At 34.3% G+C, this 20,209-nt stretch overlaps 1 protein-coding gene across 1 annotated transcript in view; it reads right to left on the bottom strand.

The window, feature by feature from the left end:
- The window catches only part of LOC129804087 (netrin receptor DCC-like), a 197,500-nt gene that overhangs the window by 10,289 nt on the left and 167,002 nt on the right, over positions 1-20,209 (bottom strand). The window contains exons 9-11 of the mRNA XM_055851121.1: positions 9,934-10,136; positions 8,488-8,633; positions 7,638-8,204 (exon numbers count right to left, since the gene is read on the bottom strand). Of these exons, the coding sequence (XP_055707096.1) occupies positions 7,638-8,204; positions 8,488-8,633; positions 9,934-10,136 (916 nt within the window). The remainder of the gene's footprint in view (positions 1-7,637; positions 8,205-8,487; positions 8,634-9,933; positions 10,137-20,209) is intronic.

Below are 20,209 nucleotides of genomic sequence, written 5' to 3'. Positions count from 1 at the left end.
TTTTTTTTGTGATTATTATCCCCTTGCTCAGGTTCGTTTTCTTGAACATCAGAGTGGTGAGCTGAGGTGCTTGGTTGTGATTCTCCCTGCTCTTTTTTTGCCTTATTGAAATGTAGAAGGGTGTTATGTTTCCCATTGCATTGTTTGCAAGTTTTTGTGCTTGAACAATCCTCATATCTATGGTGAGACGATAAGCAATTGTAACATAATTTGTGCTGCTTAACTTGATCTTTTCTCTGTTGTGGTGTGAGATCTTTAAATTTTTTGCACATGAAAATTTTGTGTGGGGCGTTGCAAATTTCACATGCACTATTAGTGCTGATATGAAAATTTTTCTTATTGTCTTTTGGCTGTGCCCCATTCTGTTGTTGCTTTTTTGGTTTGTTTTCATTATTGCACTTTTGCAATATTCTGTGCCGATTTTTGAGGAATGTTAACACTTCATTGATTGATGGCATACTCATGGGATTTATCAAAGATTGTTCAAAAATGCGTAGAGATTCATTATCCATGTTATGGAGCATATGAGCTGTGAGTAAAATCTCAAGAGTTTGTGCACCCATAGTCTTCAATCCTTTGTAGCATTGAAGTGTTTTGTTGTGTAGATCGATGATTTCTTGAGCTGACCGAAAATTCACCTTCTTTTGATCTAACACAAGTGCTGTGTAGGCTAGAATGATTTGCCGTTGGTCATCATATCTTTGCTTCAAAATATCCAATGCTTCTTGGTAGCTGTCTTCTTGTAGCTTGAGATCTGAAATTAATTCTTTTGGCTCTCCTTCCAAATAATTGTTTAAATATTGTAATTTTTCCACGTTGGAAATGCGTTGATTTTTGTCTATGACGCTTTCAAATAGCTGGATCCAATTTTGCCACTTCTTGAGATCACCGGTGAACTTCTCAATGGATATTGGTGGCAATTTTGGTGCTGTTCCCCTGTAATCCATTCCTTGATATGGATACGGAGTTGGAAAGTATGGGTATCCCTGGAAGTGAGGAAACCCTGTAAAATCCTGCGGTGGATTCTGAGGATTTGGAGGATGCCACTGAGTGTGTTCCTGATTATTGGAACCGTGATTGCGCTGATAATTTGTTTGGTACCTTTGCGATGCGATGTTTGAATGGCTTGTTCCTTCTTGTGAGGTGTCCAGTGGTTGTTTTGGGCTTGTTCCTTGCTTGGAGGTGTCCCTTTGATGATTATTTGCATTATTGAGTGCATTGGATTGTATTGTTGGGTTTTGCACAATTTGTTGTGTGGGAAAAAAAATGGGCATTTGCCACTGACGTTGCTGTGGCTGTTCTGGAATTTGCTTGGTCAGAGTGTTTTTGCCCACGTTTTGTTTTGCTTTTTCTTCTTCCTCTTCGTCGTCATCGTCTTCTTGAGCTTGAGTTAGAAGACGCAAATTTTCGATACTCAGCATTTCACTGATGGAGTTGTGCAATCGTTTGGTTTCTTCAAATATTTTCTCAGTAAAATACGGATCGTCGATTGCAAGAGATGCTTGAAGTGTCGCGTGATTTTCCTTAAATATTTTCCAATATTCATCGAGCTTCTTTTGCCGTTTCTCAACGTTTTCTTTAGTGCGTCGGGCTTGGGATTCCTTTTTGAAATTAACCCCAAGTTTCTCGATCTTGTCGCACAGATCCCTCTGTTGCTCAATGATTGAGGCAACTTCCATCTTGAGAGAGTGCGATTCGTGAGTGCGATTAAGTTTTCAAGTAAGAGTGACCAGGAAAAGAGAAAAAAAAAATGTGTGAAAAATTGAGTGAAAAGGTGTATTTCAAGCAAGGAATTATATAATTTTATGTTTCGATAGGACTTTAAGAGCCCTTTTTAATTTTTTTTCTTGAACGCGGCGCCCTCCCCTTCGTTTCCTTCTCTTCCTCTTTGGGATTTCTTTGGGAGGAAGATTTGTGAAGTTTCTGTTATGGATTGATTCTGCCAGCCGCTGTTTGTACTGTGCGATTGTGATGGGTCTTGGCCTCGGTATTGGCTCTTTTGCCGTCGGTTTTGAAGCTGGAGCCGTTTCTTGTGGTGGATGTACCGGGTTGTTATCCCAAGAGCTGGAGTGAGTACACAGCTGGTAGAATGTCAAGGGGGGCTCTGTAGGGGGGTTCTTTAGAGCCTCGGGGAGGGATGATTCCTCTCTCTCCGGCGGCGCCGTACGATAGTTCCTTCCCACTGAAGAGGGAAAAAATTTAAATTGCTTGAAAAGTTTCAAAGTGAAATTTTATCTGATAGGGTTTACGCACTGTCAAGATCGGTGCAAGATTTGAAGCCGAAATAAATTGCGTGGTGGTAAAGATGTGAAGATGTTGTGACGAAATTTGAAGATATTGGAAGAAGTGTAATGAAGAATGCGGATGTTGAGATTGCGTTGAACAGAGCGGTATGACTGTACTGAGCTGGACGCTGGTGTCCGAGAAGGACCAACTTGTAGATAGGTTGTAGGTAAGCTGAAAAGGACCAAGAGAAATAAATTTCTCTAATGATAAGGGGGGGTTCATCTCATACGACGATGAGAGTGGACCGTTGGGCTGGTGAAGATTGGTGCAGTCACGCGAGGTGCTATATCCATCAGCACCCTATGACCGCACTCTACTCTTCACCCGCCTTGAGCCCGTTAGGGCTGACGCCTGACTTAGGAGCGTCTGTTCTGGAGCAGAAAAAGCCTCACCTGTCGGTTAGAGCTAACTGCCACACTTTATTCACAAATTTTCACTTTTTATATAATTTGCCATGCACTCCCACTTTATGACACATATTAAATTTGGAGCAGTGGCATGACCTAAATTACATTCTTTGTTTTCACCTATATTCTTATGACATATTTTCAATTCTTGCTTACATAATTTAATTTAATTTAGTGCATTTTAACTTCCTAAATCTGTTCAGCTTCCGTGTGCTGAACACTGACAAAATTGAAATTTTTTACTGATTATTTCGAATTATTTGCTGATCAAATTTAATTTTTTGCTGACCATTTTTGACTTTTTACTGATCATTTATTTTTTGCCAATATTAGATAACGAGCAATTTTATTGCTTTTTGAGAACCTAATAGGTAATTTATCTTTAATAATCCAACTCTAAGTGCAATTTTTCAAAAATCATGATTGATAAGAAATTAGAGAAGTTAAGTCAAATGGATAAGGCTTAGGCCTGAATCCCGTATTACACTTACACTGTTGGACTTTTATCATAACTTCTGCCGTAATGATCGTCCTCCAACTAACTTACACAGAATGACAACTTAATTCGATGATACCTAATGAAGAGGACATCCATCCCATAAACGTCGTAAAGAATTTGAATTGGGAAAATCAAGAGAGGTTTAGCGTTTCTGTCCATCTCCTATGTGATTCGAATAGATATAAAAAACCATTTAAAAGATTACCAACGGGGTTCCGTGAAGAAACCGTTCAGCGTCAGGTATATGGGGCAGATCAGAAAAACAACATTTTTTCCCAAAGCTTTCGGCTCAGATTCCAAGCCTTCTTCAGTGGCTAGGTGGGAAAGAGCATTTCTTTATTTTCCTAAAATCCCATGTCCTGTGAATCCCTAGACCAGATGAGGAGCTCAGAGCAAAAAAAAAACGCTATTTTAATAGGGAAATGCATACGACTTAGAGTTTTTTTTGCTCTGAGCGCCTCATATGACAAAACAAGAAATTGTTAAGTGGAAGAATTATTGAAAAAAAAAAACAGAAAATAAAGAAATGCTCTTTCTCGCCCAGCCATTGGGGAAAGCTTGGTGTCTGAGCCGAAATCTTTGGGAAAGCTTTGTTTTTCTGAGCTGCCCCATATCCCCGACGCTCACCGGTTTCTTCACGATCTAATACAATTTTACTTTGGGAAAAAATTATTATTGGTTTATAATGTTTATATATACAGCCCCATTTTGTAATTAAAAATTGTACAGGGACATGAATTTATAAATAAATAAATAAATAAATATAATAGTTAGAGATCGGTTTAACTTGCCAAGGTTCGAATATGGGTGAATAAGTAATACCGAATACTAAATACGGTAAAGATACATACTGACATTTGTAGCGTAGGTCTACAAACATCAAGTAGAGAGTACGACCTATTTTTGGAAATGTCTGAAATCGGCTACAACATATAGTAATATTTTCGAAATCAAAAACATCAAACAAATCAACGACGAAATCTTGAAAATATTTTTTTTTCGATTTTTAGTTGCAAGATGCAAAGGGTTTTAGCTTTCCAAAAGACCTTTTATCTGCAGCATCGGTGATAAAATTCTGATATTTCTGAGTAAAGTAAATTTTAGATTTATGTTTGAATCTAGTCCCTGGCGAGTGGCCTTCAAAGTTGAAGCCAATTTTTTACTTTCACATACCAATGCGTATGGAAATTTTTCTGCACTCGTGACCGTTACACGATATTATGTCAAAATTGAGGTGAGTCTTGTGTACAAGGCTCTGAGCTCTGTAAAGAGGGATAAATATACTAAATTTCTGTCTAAATGCAGTCTTGTTCTGAGAAGTGTAAGCTGAGTTTCTGATCAATTTTTGAGTTGGCTTCAAACAGCTCTATATAAAAACACTTCGCCATGGGCTAGGTTTGGATTCACCATAACTTCTGTTAAGATGTCGAAGGGGACCAAATTCTTTTTCGACGAGAAGGTTTAATAATCGTGCCATAAAATACCGATTGCAGCCAAACCACATCATAAGAACCGACTTAATGCGAAGGAATTTAAAGGATCCGACATTAGAATCTTATGCCGTGCACCCCATATGGGGCCTCGTTAGACTCGTGGATAGGGAATTCGATCTCTTGCGTAAAGGTTCCAGGTTCAAGCTTCGAATCAGGTCTAATGCTTGAAAAGGAATTTGACTAACTAGTAACATAATTTCCACGGTCATTTGGTCAGCCACTATATGGGCTCACAAAGAAATTTAGTAAGGAGAGCACGGAAGAAGCATCTTCATTAAAAGGAGGCATTTCTGGGTAGTCAATGCTAAAGCAATTCCATACGAATAACGAAACTTTCAACACGATTAAATATACCCTTTATAATAAATTTTGTCGAAAACTGCAGGCAAGTATCTCTTTTCGTTCTGTCTGCAGAGTCGTTTTAGCACCTTTTGGAGAAAGAGCCGCATGCACTGACGGACAGCCAAAATATAAATTTTTCCAACAGAGTTTAGACCCGATCACACTAAGTTTAATTTCATATTGAACCTTAGAAGCTGAGGTTCTAAAGAATTTGAGGTAAGACATGTTTTTGGAAAAATGATGAGGGAAAAATAATCATTGTGCTAATGGTGGGATGGTTGACTGATTCTGAACAGGTGGTCCCTCGACGGTTGATGTTACTACCTCTAAGAATATGTATGGATGGATGAACGAACTAATCGTCCAACTCCCAGAGTTATTTCAATGGGTCATTGTGGGGTCGTTGAAGTATTTTCCGAAGTATCAAAAAATCTATGGATAATATATTTATATAATATATTGTTTTTTCTGCAGAATTCTAACAATAAAATGGCTTAATATTGTCCGTTCATTCGTCTGTTACACGGATCTATATAGAAGACAGACGCTAAGAGATACTGGTTTGTGGTTCTTGGAAAAAACTTCCATAAATAGACCATGGAAAATAAGGCTTTACTTTAATTATTTCCTAAACCAAACCTCTTGTACCCTTATAGAAAGATATTATCCTCGGGTTATCCTCTAAAACATTGCTTTATGAAACATCTTTCTTAATCTATTAGGATTATTTTGGATAAATTTTAATGGTATTCGAAAAATGTATAACATTGAATCAGTTTTAATCGCTAATGAACCACTAGTTCATATTTTTACTTAATAATTTAATTTTTTTTTACTTTATCGGTAATTTAAACAGGTTTTAAGTTAATATATGAATCGTTTCAAATCTCTTGGGACTAGATAAGCATTAAAAAAAACTTCAAAATATTCAAACTCGTAAGTATAAATATAAAGTTATGTTTTTCGAGTTTGCCACAATTTAATTACTTAATTAATTAATTAAAAATTTATCAATAATTTTAATAAAACAAATGTAAAATACTATAACTTGCTCTGCATTTCCTTATTTTAAGATAAGAAATTTTCTAGAGAACTGCTTTTCAAATAATAAGTTTTTTTCTTTCGTAAGAACTAATTACAAAGTTTGAGGTGGACGTTGATATTATCTAATTTATATAAAATTGCGCTATAATTTCAAAGCCCTCAAAAGAAGCATTAAAAATTAATCCATCTATTTTGAGTTTTTTTTGAGTTCAGAAATGGAAGAAACTTAAAATGCTTGATAATGAGAAATTAGGGTAAATTAAGCTAATTCAAAACCTGCTCCAAATGGAAACGTCATTATTTTCATGATAAATACAGTACTAAATTATTATATTTATATATTTTCTATACCACAGTTTAATTATTTAGTTAATTTTGCTCCAAATAAAGCGAAAATCCATTCATATTCACAAATTTTAATTTGTTAATTTCTCAGAAAAATTAATAGTGTACCTTTTCACCATCGAATATTTCATCGATTGACCTCCAATGAAAAACGCAATAAAGTGACTGTTGTTTATTCGTTTTGTTTAACATTTATGTCATATTCCTTGCTAATTTAGTTAAATTAAGTGTTAATCTTTATTGTTAATGGTAACGTGAAGTTTTCAAATAAAATAATTACCTATTTCGTGTACAGAAAGGGTTTTTTCTGAAGTGTCTCCAAATGCTTCAATAGGAAACCCTGGAAATATGATTTTTTCTTGGAGAGATTTTCTTATTGTTTTAGATGGGAAAAGAGAAAAGACCAGGAGTAAGTACAAATCCTGCACTTAAAAGCAACTCAACAAGGTTTTGGAAGCCTTTCGTCGCGGTTTCACTTACACTGTTTATCTCCAATTAGAAACTTTCGATTGTGTCCATTTAGATTAATTTGTTTCCAATAGAAGCATTTTGTGCTTGCGTATTTTTCTTGTATTTAAGAGGTTTTCAAATTATATCTAAAGAATTTTCACTAAACAGTAACATTCTAGAAGAGTCAAGGAGTAAATTTATGTAATTCTCTTCAGAAAAATTGAACTTAAAGTGTTGAATCTTCTGTCAAAGTTAAAGCGTCTGGAAATGGTTTTGAATTAGGACATTTACCCTATACATTATTTTGCAGACAAAAAATTTATGTTACCTCAATGTTTAACGGTTAAATTTTAATGTGATTCACATTAGTTGTCGCTTGTGAGCGTCCAAATATGTTATTTGTGTCTTTGAGTCACTTAATATTTGGGGCTTTTCTATTTATTGATAAAGCTTAAATATTTTTCACATTAAAAACTTAAAGAGAAAATCGCATTAATTTTTCGCATTAATGCTATAAATCAATTTATATCAAATTTTGCGGGACAAGTCTACCTTTTTATCAACAAATAGATCAAATTTTGAATATGAAATGATTCAAACACACAAATTACACATTTGGACTCTCACCAGCGACAATTAATGTGAATCATATTAAAATTTTAATGTACAAGTGTGATATCACAGTAACTGTTCATTTAATTTGTTCATTTTATATAAGGTTTTCGAGAATTTGATAAGCTCTACGGATAGTTTATAGAATGTTTCGCTTACCTTCATGACCAGGGCGGCAGCATTGCTCGTAGAGGACGGAGCCGCTCTCGTAGTCGTTCTCCTCGGGAAAGAAGTCCTCTGGGCGTCGCTGACACCAAGTCTGTGGGAAGCTCGGGATGGGCGGTGGAAGTGTACCCCATCTTGGCGGCGTCGGTGGTACCCGTCGCATTACTTGTGGGGACATGGCTGTGGGATTGGTGCGTATGGTCATATTATTGGGCGGTTTGTATGCCCCATATGGATGATCAGGTGGCGGTGGTAGCATCTCGCACAGGTTCATCGGTTCGCGCATTGGCGCATTGTACTCACTGGAACTGGGACTTGCTGAACATTTCGCGCATGTGTCATCTGATGCTCCTGAAGTGCCTCTCTGCAGAGTGACCGTGGCATAGGGCTCAGGCGGTGCTGAATTTGGAAGGGGAGGTTTCTGCAAGTGATTTGTTGGTGTTACTTCGGCATACTCAGAAGCTGCTGGCGGTGCTAGAGAGTGCGTTGGCTTGATCATGGGATTCCCATGTAACCATAAGGTGTGCTGTTTGTCCGGAAGCGTGGCAGTAAGCATTGGACCTGCAAAAAATATTTCAGCCTCTTAAATTTGTTCAGCGCACACCACTTTTAGGCAAAAATTTGCACAATTGGAATGATTGGAGAAGTTAATCTTGGTTGTTAGATTAATTTGATTAAGTTGTGACTGGGAGGTTCTGAGTGGCATTGAGATAGGTGGATAATTCAGTAAATTGCAATACTAATTTCAAGTGTCTCCACCCATCTTTGGTATTTCCATGTCACAACTCTATGATACCATTGAGTGACAATTGCACTCAGCAAAGGATGAAATTGCTGTTATTACCCGGATAAGATGCCTTCATGATGCGCTTGTTTCTTTTGGCCCAGTACAGTGCGAATATTGCTCCTCCTGATAGTCCAACCCCAAGGATGCCCAGCACAATACCCGACATCCACATCGATGACCATCCATTGGCAGCAGGATCCGTTCTGTTTTAGGGAAAATTGCAAATTGCATTTAATGGAATATTAGAAATTACATCTGTAACTGCAGTCATGTCTTGGGAAAATTCTTGTGCAAATTTATGAGTCTGTAAGCTCATTCGTACGACTTCCATTAATTCTGTTCATTTGGGTGCCGGTTGTGATGGATTTTTAATTAAAAACTTTTCTCCACATCTCTTCACAAGAATGTGCTAATTTTCAAAGTGAGAAAATTTCTAATATTTGTCATGAAAATTTAACATAGAATAAAATTTAAAAAATGCATTGTTTCCGAATGTATCTGCATTTAAAATGTTAAGCAGTGAAAATTTGCTCTGATAGATAAAACTTCAAGAAGCTGCGGAGATAGAAATTAAAGTATGCAACTTTGGATGTTTGGCAAATGATTTAGTATAAACTTAAAAAAAAACTTTGTTAGCTTTAGTTTCTGAATAATAAAATTCTTCTTTTATGAGCTTAAGAGAAAAAAAAACTTGATCTTGTTCGACTCCCCTGGCTCAAGATATGGGGTGCATGAAAATAAATCTTAAAATGGAGACAAGCTTGGTATTTTGTTCTCTTTGATAAAATTTATTTAAAAATGATGCTAATAAACACAAAAAGATACAGACAAATATTTCAAAATAAATTAAATAGATCTACCTCAGTGAAAAGTTTAGTAAAAAAAATGAAAAATTCATTTTTTAGAAGCTAAAGCTCGTATTTTCTAAAACCAATATTTCGGATATTCGGGGTGTAATAATAGGGCCATAAAATACCAATTGGAGCCGATTCACGTCATAAGAACCGAGTTATTGCAAAAGAATTTGAAGGATCCGACATTAGAATATTATACCGTTCACCCAATATAGGGCCTAGTTAGACTAAGTGCCATGAAATATTAGAATCTTCTCCTTTTTCTCTTCAAAAATTGTTCAACGTGTGTTATTGCTCAAATTTTCATTTCCACATTCAAATTGCAAACCACGTCAGTGAATACAGTACAAAATTATCGGTGAAATTTCATGTGAGCCTTTACAGATGTCTACGGAGCTGCCTCAATAATTCATCGTACGAGATGTGGACCCAAGGACACTATTCATGAAATGTAACACTCTTCATGCCGACTCCGGTGTTCACGAATTCAATTAACAGGGAGAGATGACCTAATTGAATTGGAGCCACATGCAAGGAGTCCCCGGATTACTTTCCCATTCACAATGCATTGTCACATGGTAGGAATATGAGAAAATGAATTACCCCAGAGTGGGTGGACAAGTGTCCCAAACTCTAGATCAATACTCACCTCGGTGGTCGCGGGATGTAAGAGGGATCCATGTGAAGTGCTGCTGGTGGGCTGTAGGGTCCCAAACCACCAGCCGTCAGTGAAGCCACACAGGCGATGTACCGCCCGCCGGGAATCAAGCTGTTAATCACAACTGACTGCGTAGAGGCGTTCAGTGACATCTGTCCAAGGATCTTATTGGTCGAATTGGACTTTATTTGGATCTGGAAGATATTTGTTATATTTGATTCTAATTAGGAATACTATTTTTTTGCAAATTAAATCTCTCTTTTCTCAAATTATTTGCTAGTTTGTTCCAGTTGAAAACCAAAAATTCAACCAAAATTTTGTTATTTTTTCTGGCTAATTTTTACAATTACAGCTTCTGTAATCTGAGTAGATACATAAATTTGTCCGATTAGCTTAAAACTTCATGGGATTACATAAACCAAGTTAAAATTATTTTTGTAGCACCTTTTTCCACACACAGAAGTTTGTAGAGAAAAAACGGTAAGGGATGTTAATCTGTGGTTTTCGACATAAGTAAAAGCGTATATTTCATGAAATATACATACAAACGCTACTTATTTGTGATGTTGGATTCGTTCGGCAATCAATTTATTCTAAAATTTAGTTTTAACAATATTTTAGCTCGTACGTGAATATTAAATGGTTTGATATATTCAATTCAATTCAATGCATTTATTGACTCACAAAACGTAGGGTAGTTCCTTCTTACAAATTTGTGGCATGACAAGTAGTTAAAAAAAGGGAAAATGAAGCAAAATGCATTTAGTAAAGTAAAAAGGAATTAAGAGTATGACTTAAATAAAAAGGGGAGGCAGAGCGTCCCAGGCATAGCGAAATGCTCGAATTCGTGACTTAGATGCTATACCGCAAAAGTACTTTCGCATTATTTATCGTTTTCCGGTTCTCAACCGATTTGAACCGATTCATAAATCTCTCATAAGATCCCCCAAACTAGTTTTAAAAGCAATAAGATTGATTTTCAGATAAATTTTTTTTATCGGTTATGAATCGGTTCGTTACCGATTCAAAACCGATTGGAACCGGTTTAGTTTTGTCGAAAATTCCAAGACCTCTCCAACGACCTCAAACATGACCCCATTTGCTTGATAAATGCGCTCTCTATTGTCTTTTTAACCTTTGACATTGAAAAACCGTTATTAGGAATGATTAAACGGTATTTTCGTATATGGACGAAATGTTCGCCTTGACAAATAGAATTCATCTGAAGGACTCATGGTGTGACTTAGGACAATCAGTCCACCGACTCTAGCCGACCCGCCAGGAGTCAAGAGAGGCCAGGTACCCAGGACATCCCGACGCAATCAACCGATTAAAAAAGATGAGGGAGCGCATTTGAAGTAGCGATGGGAGATCATATCCCACAAAAACATTTCTATTAGAATTAGATGAAATATGATCGCGAGGGCGCAACTCGCAAATGTATTTCACACAATTGTTGAAAGCAACTGAAAGTCGGCGAATTGTGTCACAATCCGACAGAAAGAAGAGCTCTGGCCCATAACTAAAGAAGGAAGTAACAGTGCTCGGGCTAGGAGCAAGCGAGTATCATGAGGTGTGATGTCCCGGAAGCGTCTAAGAGTATAGAGAGAAAAATTCACTTTGCGGCTAATGATGGATGCATGGTCAAACCAAGATAACGTCTTGTTGATAATACCTAGATTTCTCATCTGATCCACAAAAGGAAGAACTTCGCCGTGAAGGATTAGAGGGTAGGGAATAATGTTGGCTGCATTTTTGCCTATGATAATATGCATGATAATATGAATCATGTTTTGGAAAATTTTTTGAATTTCAATTGTTTTTATAAAAAACCACGTGACTTTTGCTTGTTTTTACGTGTGTTTATTACCATTTAAATAGCAAAATGGCTAAAAATATCGACTTCCGATCTTCAGTGACCCCTTGTTTCTATAAGTCGACATTCTTTCATGATATTTTTCTTTTTATTTTTAATTTATTTCGGAAACGAAATAAATGTTTTTTTTTCATTTTTGAATCTTCTTTGGAGATAGTCCATGTACGTAAATATTTCGTTTAAACCTAAAAATTCGGCGTTACGAATTTACTATTATCAAAGTAAAACTAGTTTAATGGGACTACGAGTATTTCACATCCGAATGGATCGATTGCAATTCAGCTGAATACCAATTTATCATATATCAGTGATTTTATCCTCAAAATTGAACGTAATGTGAATTGGAAGCAAGTAATTTCAGGTTGCCTCTAAAGACTCCCAAACTACCATCAGCATTATTGACCCTTTATTTTGTATCAAGGAACTTAATGAAACTTCAAACATCTCAGCAAATATTTAGAAACTCTTATTGAAGTTTCCATTGCATATTTAAGATATTTCACAACAAAATTAGTTTCAGTTTGGTTTGTTTAATTTACAAACTTTACATAAAATGTTGCAATTAATTAACAATCACTTTATTTATTGAAAATGTTTGGTAAATAATTTCTCACAAAACGCAATCCTTTACTCTCTCTCTTCTCACTTTTCTTCAACTCTCAACTTATATTCCCTTGTCATTTTGATTAATGATAAACACATATTTTATTTGTTTTTATTGCTCTCCTCCCAGAGCAAAAAGTCCTAATTAGTTTTCCTCTCGTGAGCTCTGTGCATGCAGAGTAAAGAAAAAAGACTTACTCATTCTCAGAGAAAAAAAAAGTAAATTCAAAGTATGAGATTTTTCTATATAGCTTCCAGCTCAAAGTTTTTTTCCCACCTTCCCAGGAGGGGGTGGCTAAATGTGCCGGCTAAACTTGATGGCTATGGGGAGAAAAAGTTCACTGACAATAAACTTGAAAAGAGTGGAACAAAATGACCAACTTTTGCCGCCAGAGCGAACTGAGGATACTTTGGAGGATGAGCCTTGGGATGATTTGAGTGACAATGGATCGGATGAAAAGGAGCAAAAATGAAGGAAAAAGTGCCGTTTATTTGTGGTTGGGAAAAACTGTTAAGCTCACCTCTTAGCTCACAAATATTGATTAATAAAAGGATATTCTACTAGAGAGGCTGACAAATCATAAAAAAAGTTGTCGAGGTAATTAGTAAAATTTTTGCATGATTCTTTATAATGAAATTTTAGCAAATTGTCGTTACTTTCATAATCTCCATACCTTGGAAATTACGGCTTTATAAATGATGAAAGTTACGATAAAAACATTCTGTCTTTCTTCGGACATAAAGATTCAGGGCTATTTAAAAAAAATAAAGCTTAACTCAAAATAATGTCTCCTGAAAAGTTATCAAAAAGAAGTTATGACAAATGCTGATTTAACTGACGATATCGACTTCTGATCCTCTGTGGACCAATTAGCATTTTGAATCAATGTTCTTTAGATTTATTTCCGTATTGCAATTTATAAACTATGCTTGATAAAAATGGCAACAACAGGAAAAGAAAATCTTGTAGGATTTTCGAAAAATCAAATTTAAGGGGCTACATGGGTTACGAGAAGATTGAAAAACATCATACCATCATATTCTCTAAATTATATTTTAAACATAATAAAAAGATCTCAGCAAATATTTAGAAACTCTTATTGAAGTTTATTTGAAGTTGACAATACTTTCTAAGCGGTGGACAGATTTACTCAAAATAGATTAATCTAAAGTTAAAAACCCAAAGTATTGGCCTCAATTCTGAGACCAAGATCAAGATCAAGATCAAGAAAATTTCAAGATTTTGGTATTCTAAAATCAAAAAATCAAGATCAAGATGTCAAATCTGTCAAATGTCTTGGAATCTTGAAATCCAAGACACAAACCTTGTGGATATCAAGATTTGCAATTCTAGAACCAAAATATTTCAAGATTTCAAGACGTCAAATTCTCGGAGGTGCTTGGAATTTTCAAGATACTAACAATTTGAAGGGCTTCATGCGAAAATTATTTTTGATGAGGAATATTTCTATAAGAGATGATACAAAAAGAGAATTACTATGACAAATGCTATGTTTGATCTTGTAATTTAATCGTAATGATACATATTTCTAGATGTACATTTTGAAGTACAACACTCTGAGAATACCTGCATAAGAATCACATCTTGCATAAGCATTTTAGGGTTTATCACACGTTACAAGTTTTGTTTGAACTTATTTTATTCCCGATTATGGCCTGTCATATATTATTTAATACAACCTATAATTAATTTTTCTAATTTATATGGCGAAATTTCAACAAATTCGGTAAAGAAATGAAGATATTTGTCAGAAGTGACGTTTCATTAAGTGTGGAAAATCTTGAAATCTTGGTTCTTAGCTAAGACATTAAATTCCATAAATACTTTGCGGCAGAATATGAAATCTTGATCTTGGAAATATTTGACAGCTTGAAATTTTGATCTTGATCTTGGTCTCAGAGTTGAGGCCATTTTCTGGATGAGTTAAATTTGTTTTCAAATTAAGGATTTTTTTTAAATAAAGAGGTCTTGTTAGATAAGTTTTTAATCAAGGAAATATCAAATTCTTTTTAAAAGTAGGAATTTAACGCTAACAGAAAATATTTGGTTTTTCTTGACTCTACTTTACTGAGAAAAAAGGGTGTGATTAACAATTTTTCCTCATAACTTTAACACTTTTTAGCTGTTAAAATATATCAACATTTTTTAATGTTAATTTTACACTTTTTTAAGGGTAAAATTAATATGAAAAAGGGTTACTTTAACCCCAATACACCTAAAAAGGGTAATATTTACACCGATTTCGGATCAATAATGCAGGGTAAAATTAACATTGCAGGAATGTTATTTAAACTTTTTCGGATTTCTCTCAGTGTTTGAGTAATATTGTCCAAAGTTTTCTTTTGCAATAGTTTTCTAAAAATCCGGTCCTTATGATTGAATTTTTCAAATTTTTAAATGAAAATTTCAGTAAATGTACGCCAGACATAAAATATTTTTAAAATTATGTTGCGAAGAAATATTGAGAGAATATGCGGTGTTTTAGTCCTTGTGACCCACGTAACCCCTTAAGATATATTGAAATGAAATTCCAAGTTTTCTAGACTTTGATATAATACAGTTTACTTCCGTATAAATAACATTCTTCTTATTAAACCAATATCTTAAGGCTTCTTCAAAATATCTTACTTCAATAAAATATTGGTTTCAAAAATTTTAATAAATATCAACAAGATATCTAAAAAATATTTTAAAAAGAGCTTTATAGAAAGCGACGGAAAGTGGATAATTACCTCTATATAAAATAAGATACATAAAAAAACATTGTAAATATCAAATTTTATCACTGAACAATCAAAGATCAATCATTTAAATTTTGTATTTAAAATTACAACTTAAATATTATTGAATTGCAATATAAAGAAAAGTATCACCGATATTTGATCTTTTATTGACATCTGTGAGAAAAATCAATTTGGAAAAAGACATTAAATATGTGTCCTCGAAACGTGCCACATTTACTGGGAAAATTGAATTGTAAAATGTCGCGGATGGGAAAGCTACCAAATTTTGCGTATGCATGTGAGAAATGATTCTCCATCAGCCTTTATTGAGATATTACTCGTATTTCCATTCTTTCTTTCTACCTTTTATTTTTTTATATGCGTATGTTGGGGGAGGGGTGTAAGGATGTGCTTGATGAAAAATATATGAGTGACACTTTTCACTGTTGCCAACATATTTTCAAGCAAACTTTTTCCCATGTTTTTTTTTTCAATGAGAGGCAAATAGAACAGGTATGTGCAAAAAAAAATTGAGGATGGACAGAGGGAAAAGAAGTGCGAGACGAGTGCAAAAATGCAATATATTTTGGATGACAGAGCGAAAAGTGATGGGTATCGTTAACGTTGTGATTTATGAATTAGCAAGATGATATAATAATAGCTAAATAGTATTAAAGGATGTTGAATAGAGATACTCTAACCAGACTTGGAATGAGAATTTATTGGTGCATCAAACTTTGGGAACCTTGCGGCTTTTATTCCCTTACGGGTATTCTCACTTTTTGTTCAGTTTCGATTCTCATTCGAAAGTTGTATATATCTCACCTCGACTTTCTTTGGACAGTGTCGTGATTAATTGTCCAATGTTAGAAAAATGTTAGGATTTGCAGATAAAAGAGTTGAATGAGACTGCAAATAGTCCTAGAGGTGGACAATTCCCTTAAAAATATTACATTTTATGCTACTAAAGGTTGTGTTTAGATGGTTTAGATATCTCGTCATTTATGTTAAATTTAAAAAGTAATTTATTTTCTTCACAAGTCTATTTTTACAACAGATGTTTGAATTTGCAAGTTAGATACTTATTAACGTAAAGCAGATATTATTTCATCAAAAGGCAAAGCTCTATAGATTTTAAGATGATGGTTAAAATAATGATAAACGACAAAAAAAGGAGCAGCAAAACTGTCCTAGGCTTTGCTGAATGCTCGAACTCATTACAAAAAATGCTACACCTTAAATGTGACTTCAAAAAATAAGGTTTATTCGCAGTTTAACATCGATTTATAAGTGACTGCAGTTATTCATACTTATCATAGAATCAGATACCTTTTCAATGTGACTTTGACATTGAAATTTTTAAAAGGAATTATTCAAGGTCATTCATTCATTTTCATTTTTAAAAGGAATTATTCAGGTACGTGGACGAAGTGCTGTTTCTGAAACAGAAGGAAAAAGGTGGGAAAAATGTACGTCATTTTATCACTGTCTTATGTGGAGTGTCCTTAAGACCGTATGTTGCCATCTTTAGTATTACACTCTTAGAAAAGTTTAGACGTGATTACTAATGAAAATTAGTTGTTCGGGCGATTATTATGAAATCTATTTAAAATAGTTCTTATATTCTTAAAACATTATACTCATAATAAATTTATTAGTAGTGAGAATATAAGACAATATTTACGTGGATAAGTTGCGGCAATTATTTCATAATGCTTTCATACAATTATATTTGCTTGTGTTAATTAAATGAAATCATTATCCCAACTAATATTGGTCACTAATTCCTTTTAGTTCTCACAACCAATGTAGATGGGCCTATATTTTCATAAAGTTATGACTACTTTTCCAATAGTAAAGAATGGTTTTTATTTTAGTAATGCGTTGAAGCTCTTTCGAATTTTAAGCAACTAATAAGAAATATGCATCACAATGAATGCTATATAGTAACCACAACTAATATGATATAGTTATTACAGCCAATAAGATGGGTATCAACCCCATTTATTTAGTAATTGGAACTAATATGTTATAGTACCCATTACTATTTTGATTTAGTTGTGATAACTAAATGAAAAGGATTCTTTAATTAACTGTGGTTAACTATTTCATTTAGTTACCCAAACTAAATATATAGTTGGGTCTATATTTACTATATTTTATAGTTCTAATAACTGCATATGAGCTTGTACGAACTAATTTTTTCTAAGAGTGTAGTGTTTAAACGGACCGTTTAAACTCTAATACTGATAACGAAAGTATGAATGGACAGAAGGAAGAATAGAAAGTTTGACGTGATGATATGAAAAAATTGACAATATCATCCATAAGGATATACTAGTATGGGTACGGTTTCAGTAGTGTAAACGAATACTTTATTTCCTCTATTGGAGTTCGAAAAGTGAAACATTTTTCATCTGCAAAAGCTTCATTTTATGCAAACCGGTTTTCTTGATTTCTTCAAGGCATCTATATATCGGAAGCAATTTTCGTCAAAAATTGCTTTTTTTTTAAGGAAATCGTTTGCAGTTCTGTAATGGACTCCACACATTGGAAGCTATTTTCGACAAAAATTGTATTTTTGAAAGAAAGTGGCTATAGTGTAAGCTTCGAAATTCTGGCAAAAATGTAACTTTTAACGAAAATGCTCCCAACACACTAGAGAAATTTATGTCCATATTGGCTCCGTTCAGTAATAACCTTTCGAAGAGACAAAGCCACTCCAAAACCAAGCCAAAGCTATTCGAAAATCTACCGGAAGCCTAAAGTGCAAGTTAATATACCCGCCGCTTTAGCGCTGATTGGTCTGCCATTTCGAATTTCGATATTCTTGACACTTCAATCGTTAACAATGTTAGCAACAGTGTGCAAACGTTTGCTGCAAAAAGTGATTTTTTGTGTAGTTTTGTGAAATTTCAGGATAGTAGAGCGTCTTAATTGCAATTTCATTCAAAAACATGTCCTTTTGATGAACTTGCTCACTTTTATGTAACTCGTCGGTTTAAACGTTCGTACTTCCAACGGGGTTTTAGGTAAGTTCTCTCTGATATACCTTCGAATCGTTAAAGGAAAAACCTCAACCGGAGAAAGTTCTCAAATTGGGAAGGTTATTACTGAACGAGAGGATTGAAGAGTTTTTCCTACACGAGCATAGGGAATTTGCTTCAATATGGACATAAATTTCTCTGCTGTGTATATGTATAGGCCATAAGACGAAACGTCAAAATTCTGTCAAAAATGTAATTTTTTGACGAAAATTGCTTCCAATGTGTAGAGGCCAGTAGCGAAGATGTTAAAATCCTATCAAAAAACGTATTTTTGATAAAATTGATTCCAATGTGCAGAGGCCTTAAAACGAAACGTCAAAATTCTGTCAAAAATTCAATTTTTGACGAAAATTATCTCTCAATATGTAGATGTCTTAAGAATTGAAAATAATTCTTCTACACAGTAAAAACAATTTTAAATTTCTTTACTTCAATTTCCAAGATTAAAACTTTAAATTATTGTAAGTAATTTTTTGCACTGAAACAAATTACTAAGATAATATTATCAAGAAATCTTTATTCGACAAGATTCGTTGAAAATTTTAACTTCTTATTTGAATTAAAAGAAAAATTATTATTGATTGAATATTTCTTCTTCGTTTATTTTATGTATAGTTTGTAAGATTTTCCGCAATTCAAATATGAAAATGAATTTTCGTTTTAAAACATATTTGTTCACAATTATTAACGGCATAAACGTATAAATTTACTACAATTATTATGTTACCCCCATCATACCCGTGAATCGTCCTATTTTTTATAGTATATCAAGACAATCGTTTACACTAGTAGAGGTAAAATTTATACTAACTAGAATTGCATTCTATTGATATCTTTTTGGAATGAATCTAGGTTTTTTTTTCGCAAAATATCGGTCATAAATTGGTATACTGACAGTATCTCTACCCACTGTAATTCTCTATTCTATTGGCTTGTGTGTAGATTTTTTTTCTAATCCTTGAACTGCAATATTGAAAACATTTTTTTGTAAAAAAAAAAGTTTATTTAGTTTAAAGAACGGTTTGTACAAAAATGTGGCTCTGTTATTTCAATTCGGGATCAATAAGTAAGAGAATATACTAGACATTTATATTCGTTTATTGAAATAACGACATAATTGTAACATTTTCAAATTGACATTTATTGCAATTTCTAATCCCAGCCACAACAAAACATTATCAGAAAATACTCCCTCTGAACACTAACCCCTGTTTCCTTCTGCCCATATGGGAGGACCACCCGTCAAGTGGACCAAAGGATGGGGTGGATTTCGGGTTGACGTGACTTGAATAATAGACTTTTGGCCAGAGTCGCATTGTCTGATTAAATGTGGCACGGCCGTGTGGTACTGAGTGGAGTTCAACCACAGTAAATACTGCAATACTTAATCTTCGCCATCACCCTGCTCATATGGCTGCACTCCAGAGCCTGGATCCCTGGCCCAAAATGAACATTGCTAATCACTCAATATTGTCCCGTGAATGGCCATTTAACGACGTGCTGGAGCCAGAATCAGGTTAAGCTCATGGTGGAGCTGGAGCGCTATTTATAGCAAAATGTGGCCCTAGTGCAATATGCTACAGTGTACCTCGTAAATAATGCACCATCTTTCGTACCTCTGCAACTTCCGTGGCGGCAAATAAATTTATGTTAACCATGAAAAGTTTATGGCTATTCCTTTGATGCGTTTAAACATATCAATTTTCACGATTATTTGACATTTTATTGACGATGTGCAGCTGTTTGAGCGGGTTTAACTGAATGACGATGGATGCTATATGATTCTTATTTAACTTTGGGTAAATTTTTTATTACACTTAATACTGAATACTTTAGTTTGCAAGATGAATCTTCTATTTACACTTTCATTGAACTTATTAGATGAAATGCGTCTCATTCTCTGTAATATTGTTCACGCTTTTCATCTTTTGTCATCATTTTAATCAACCTAAATGATAAGCAAATAATCAAACAATACGACAGAAAGACAAAATTA

Source organism: Phlebotomus papatasi, chromosome 2 (assembly GCF_024763615.1).
Source record: "Phlebotomus papatasi isolate M1 chromosome 2, Ppap_2.1, whole genome shotgun sequence".
NCBI classification, from domain to species: Eukaryota; Metazoa; Arthropoda; class Insecta; order Diptera; family Psychodidae; genus Phlebotomus; species Phlebotomus papatasi.
Note: the sequence above shows the minus strand (reverse complement) of the source record. Positions and strands in the feature narration are given on the sequence as shown.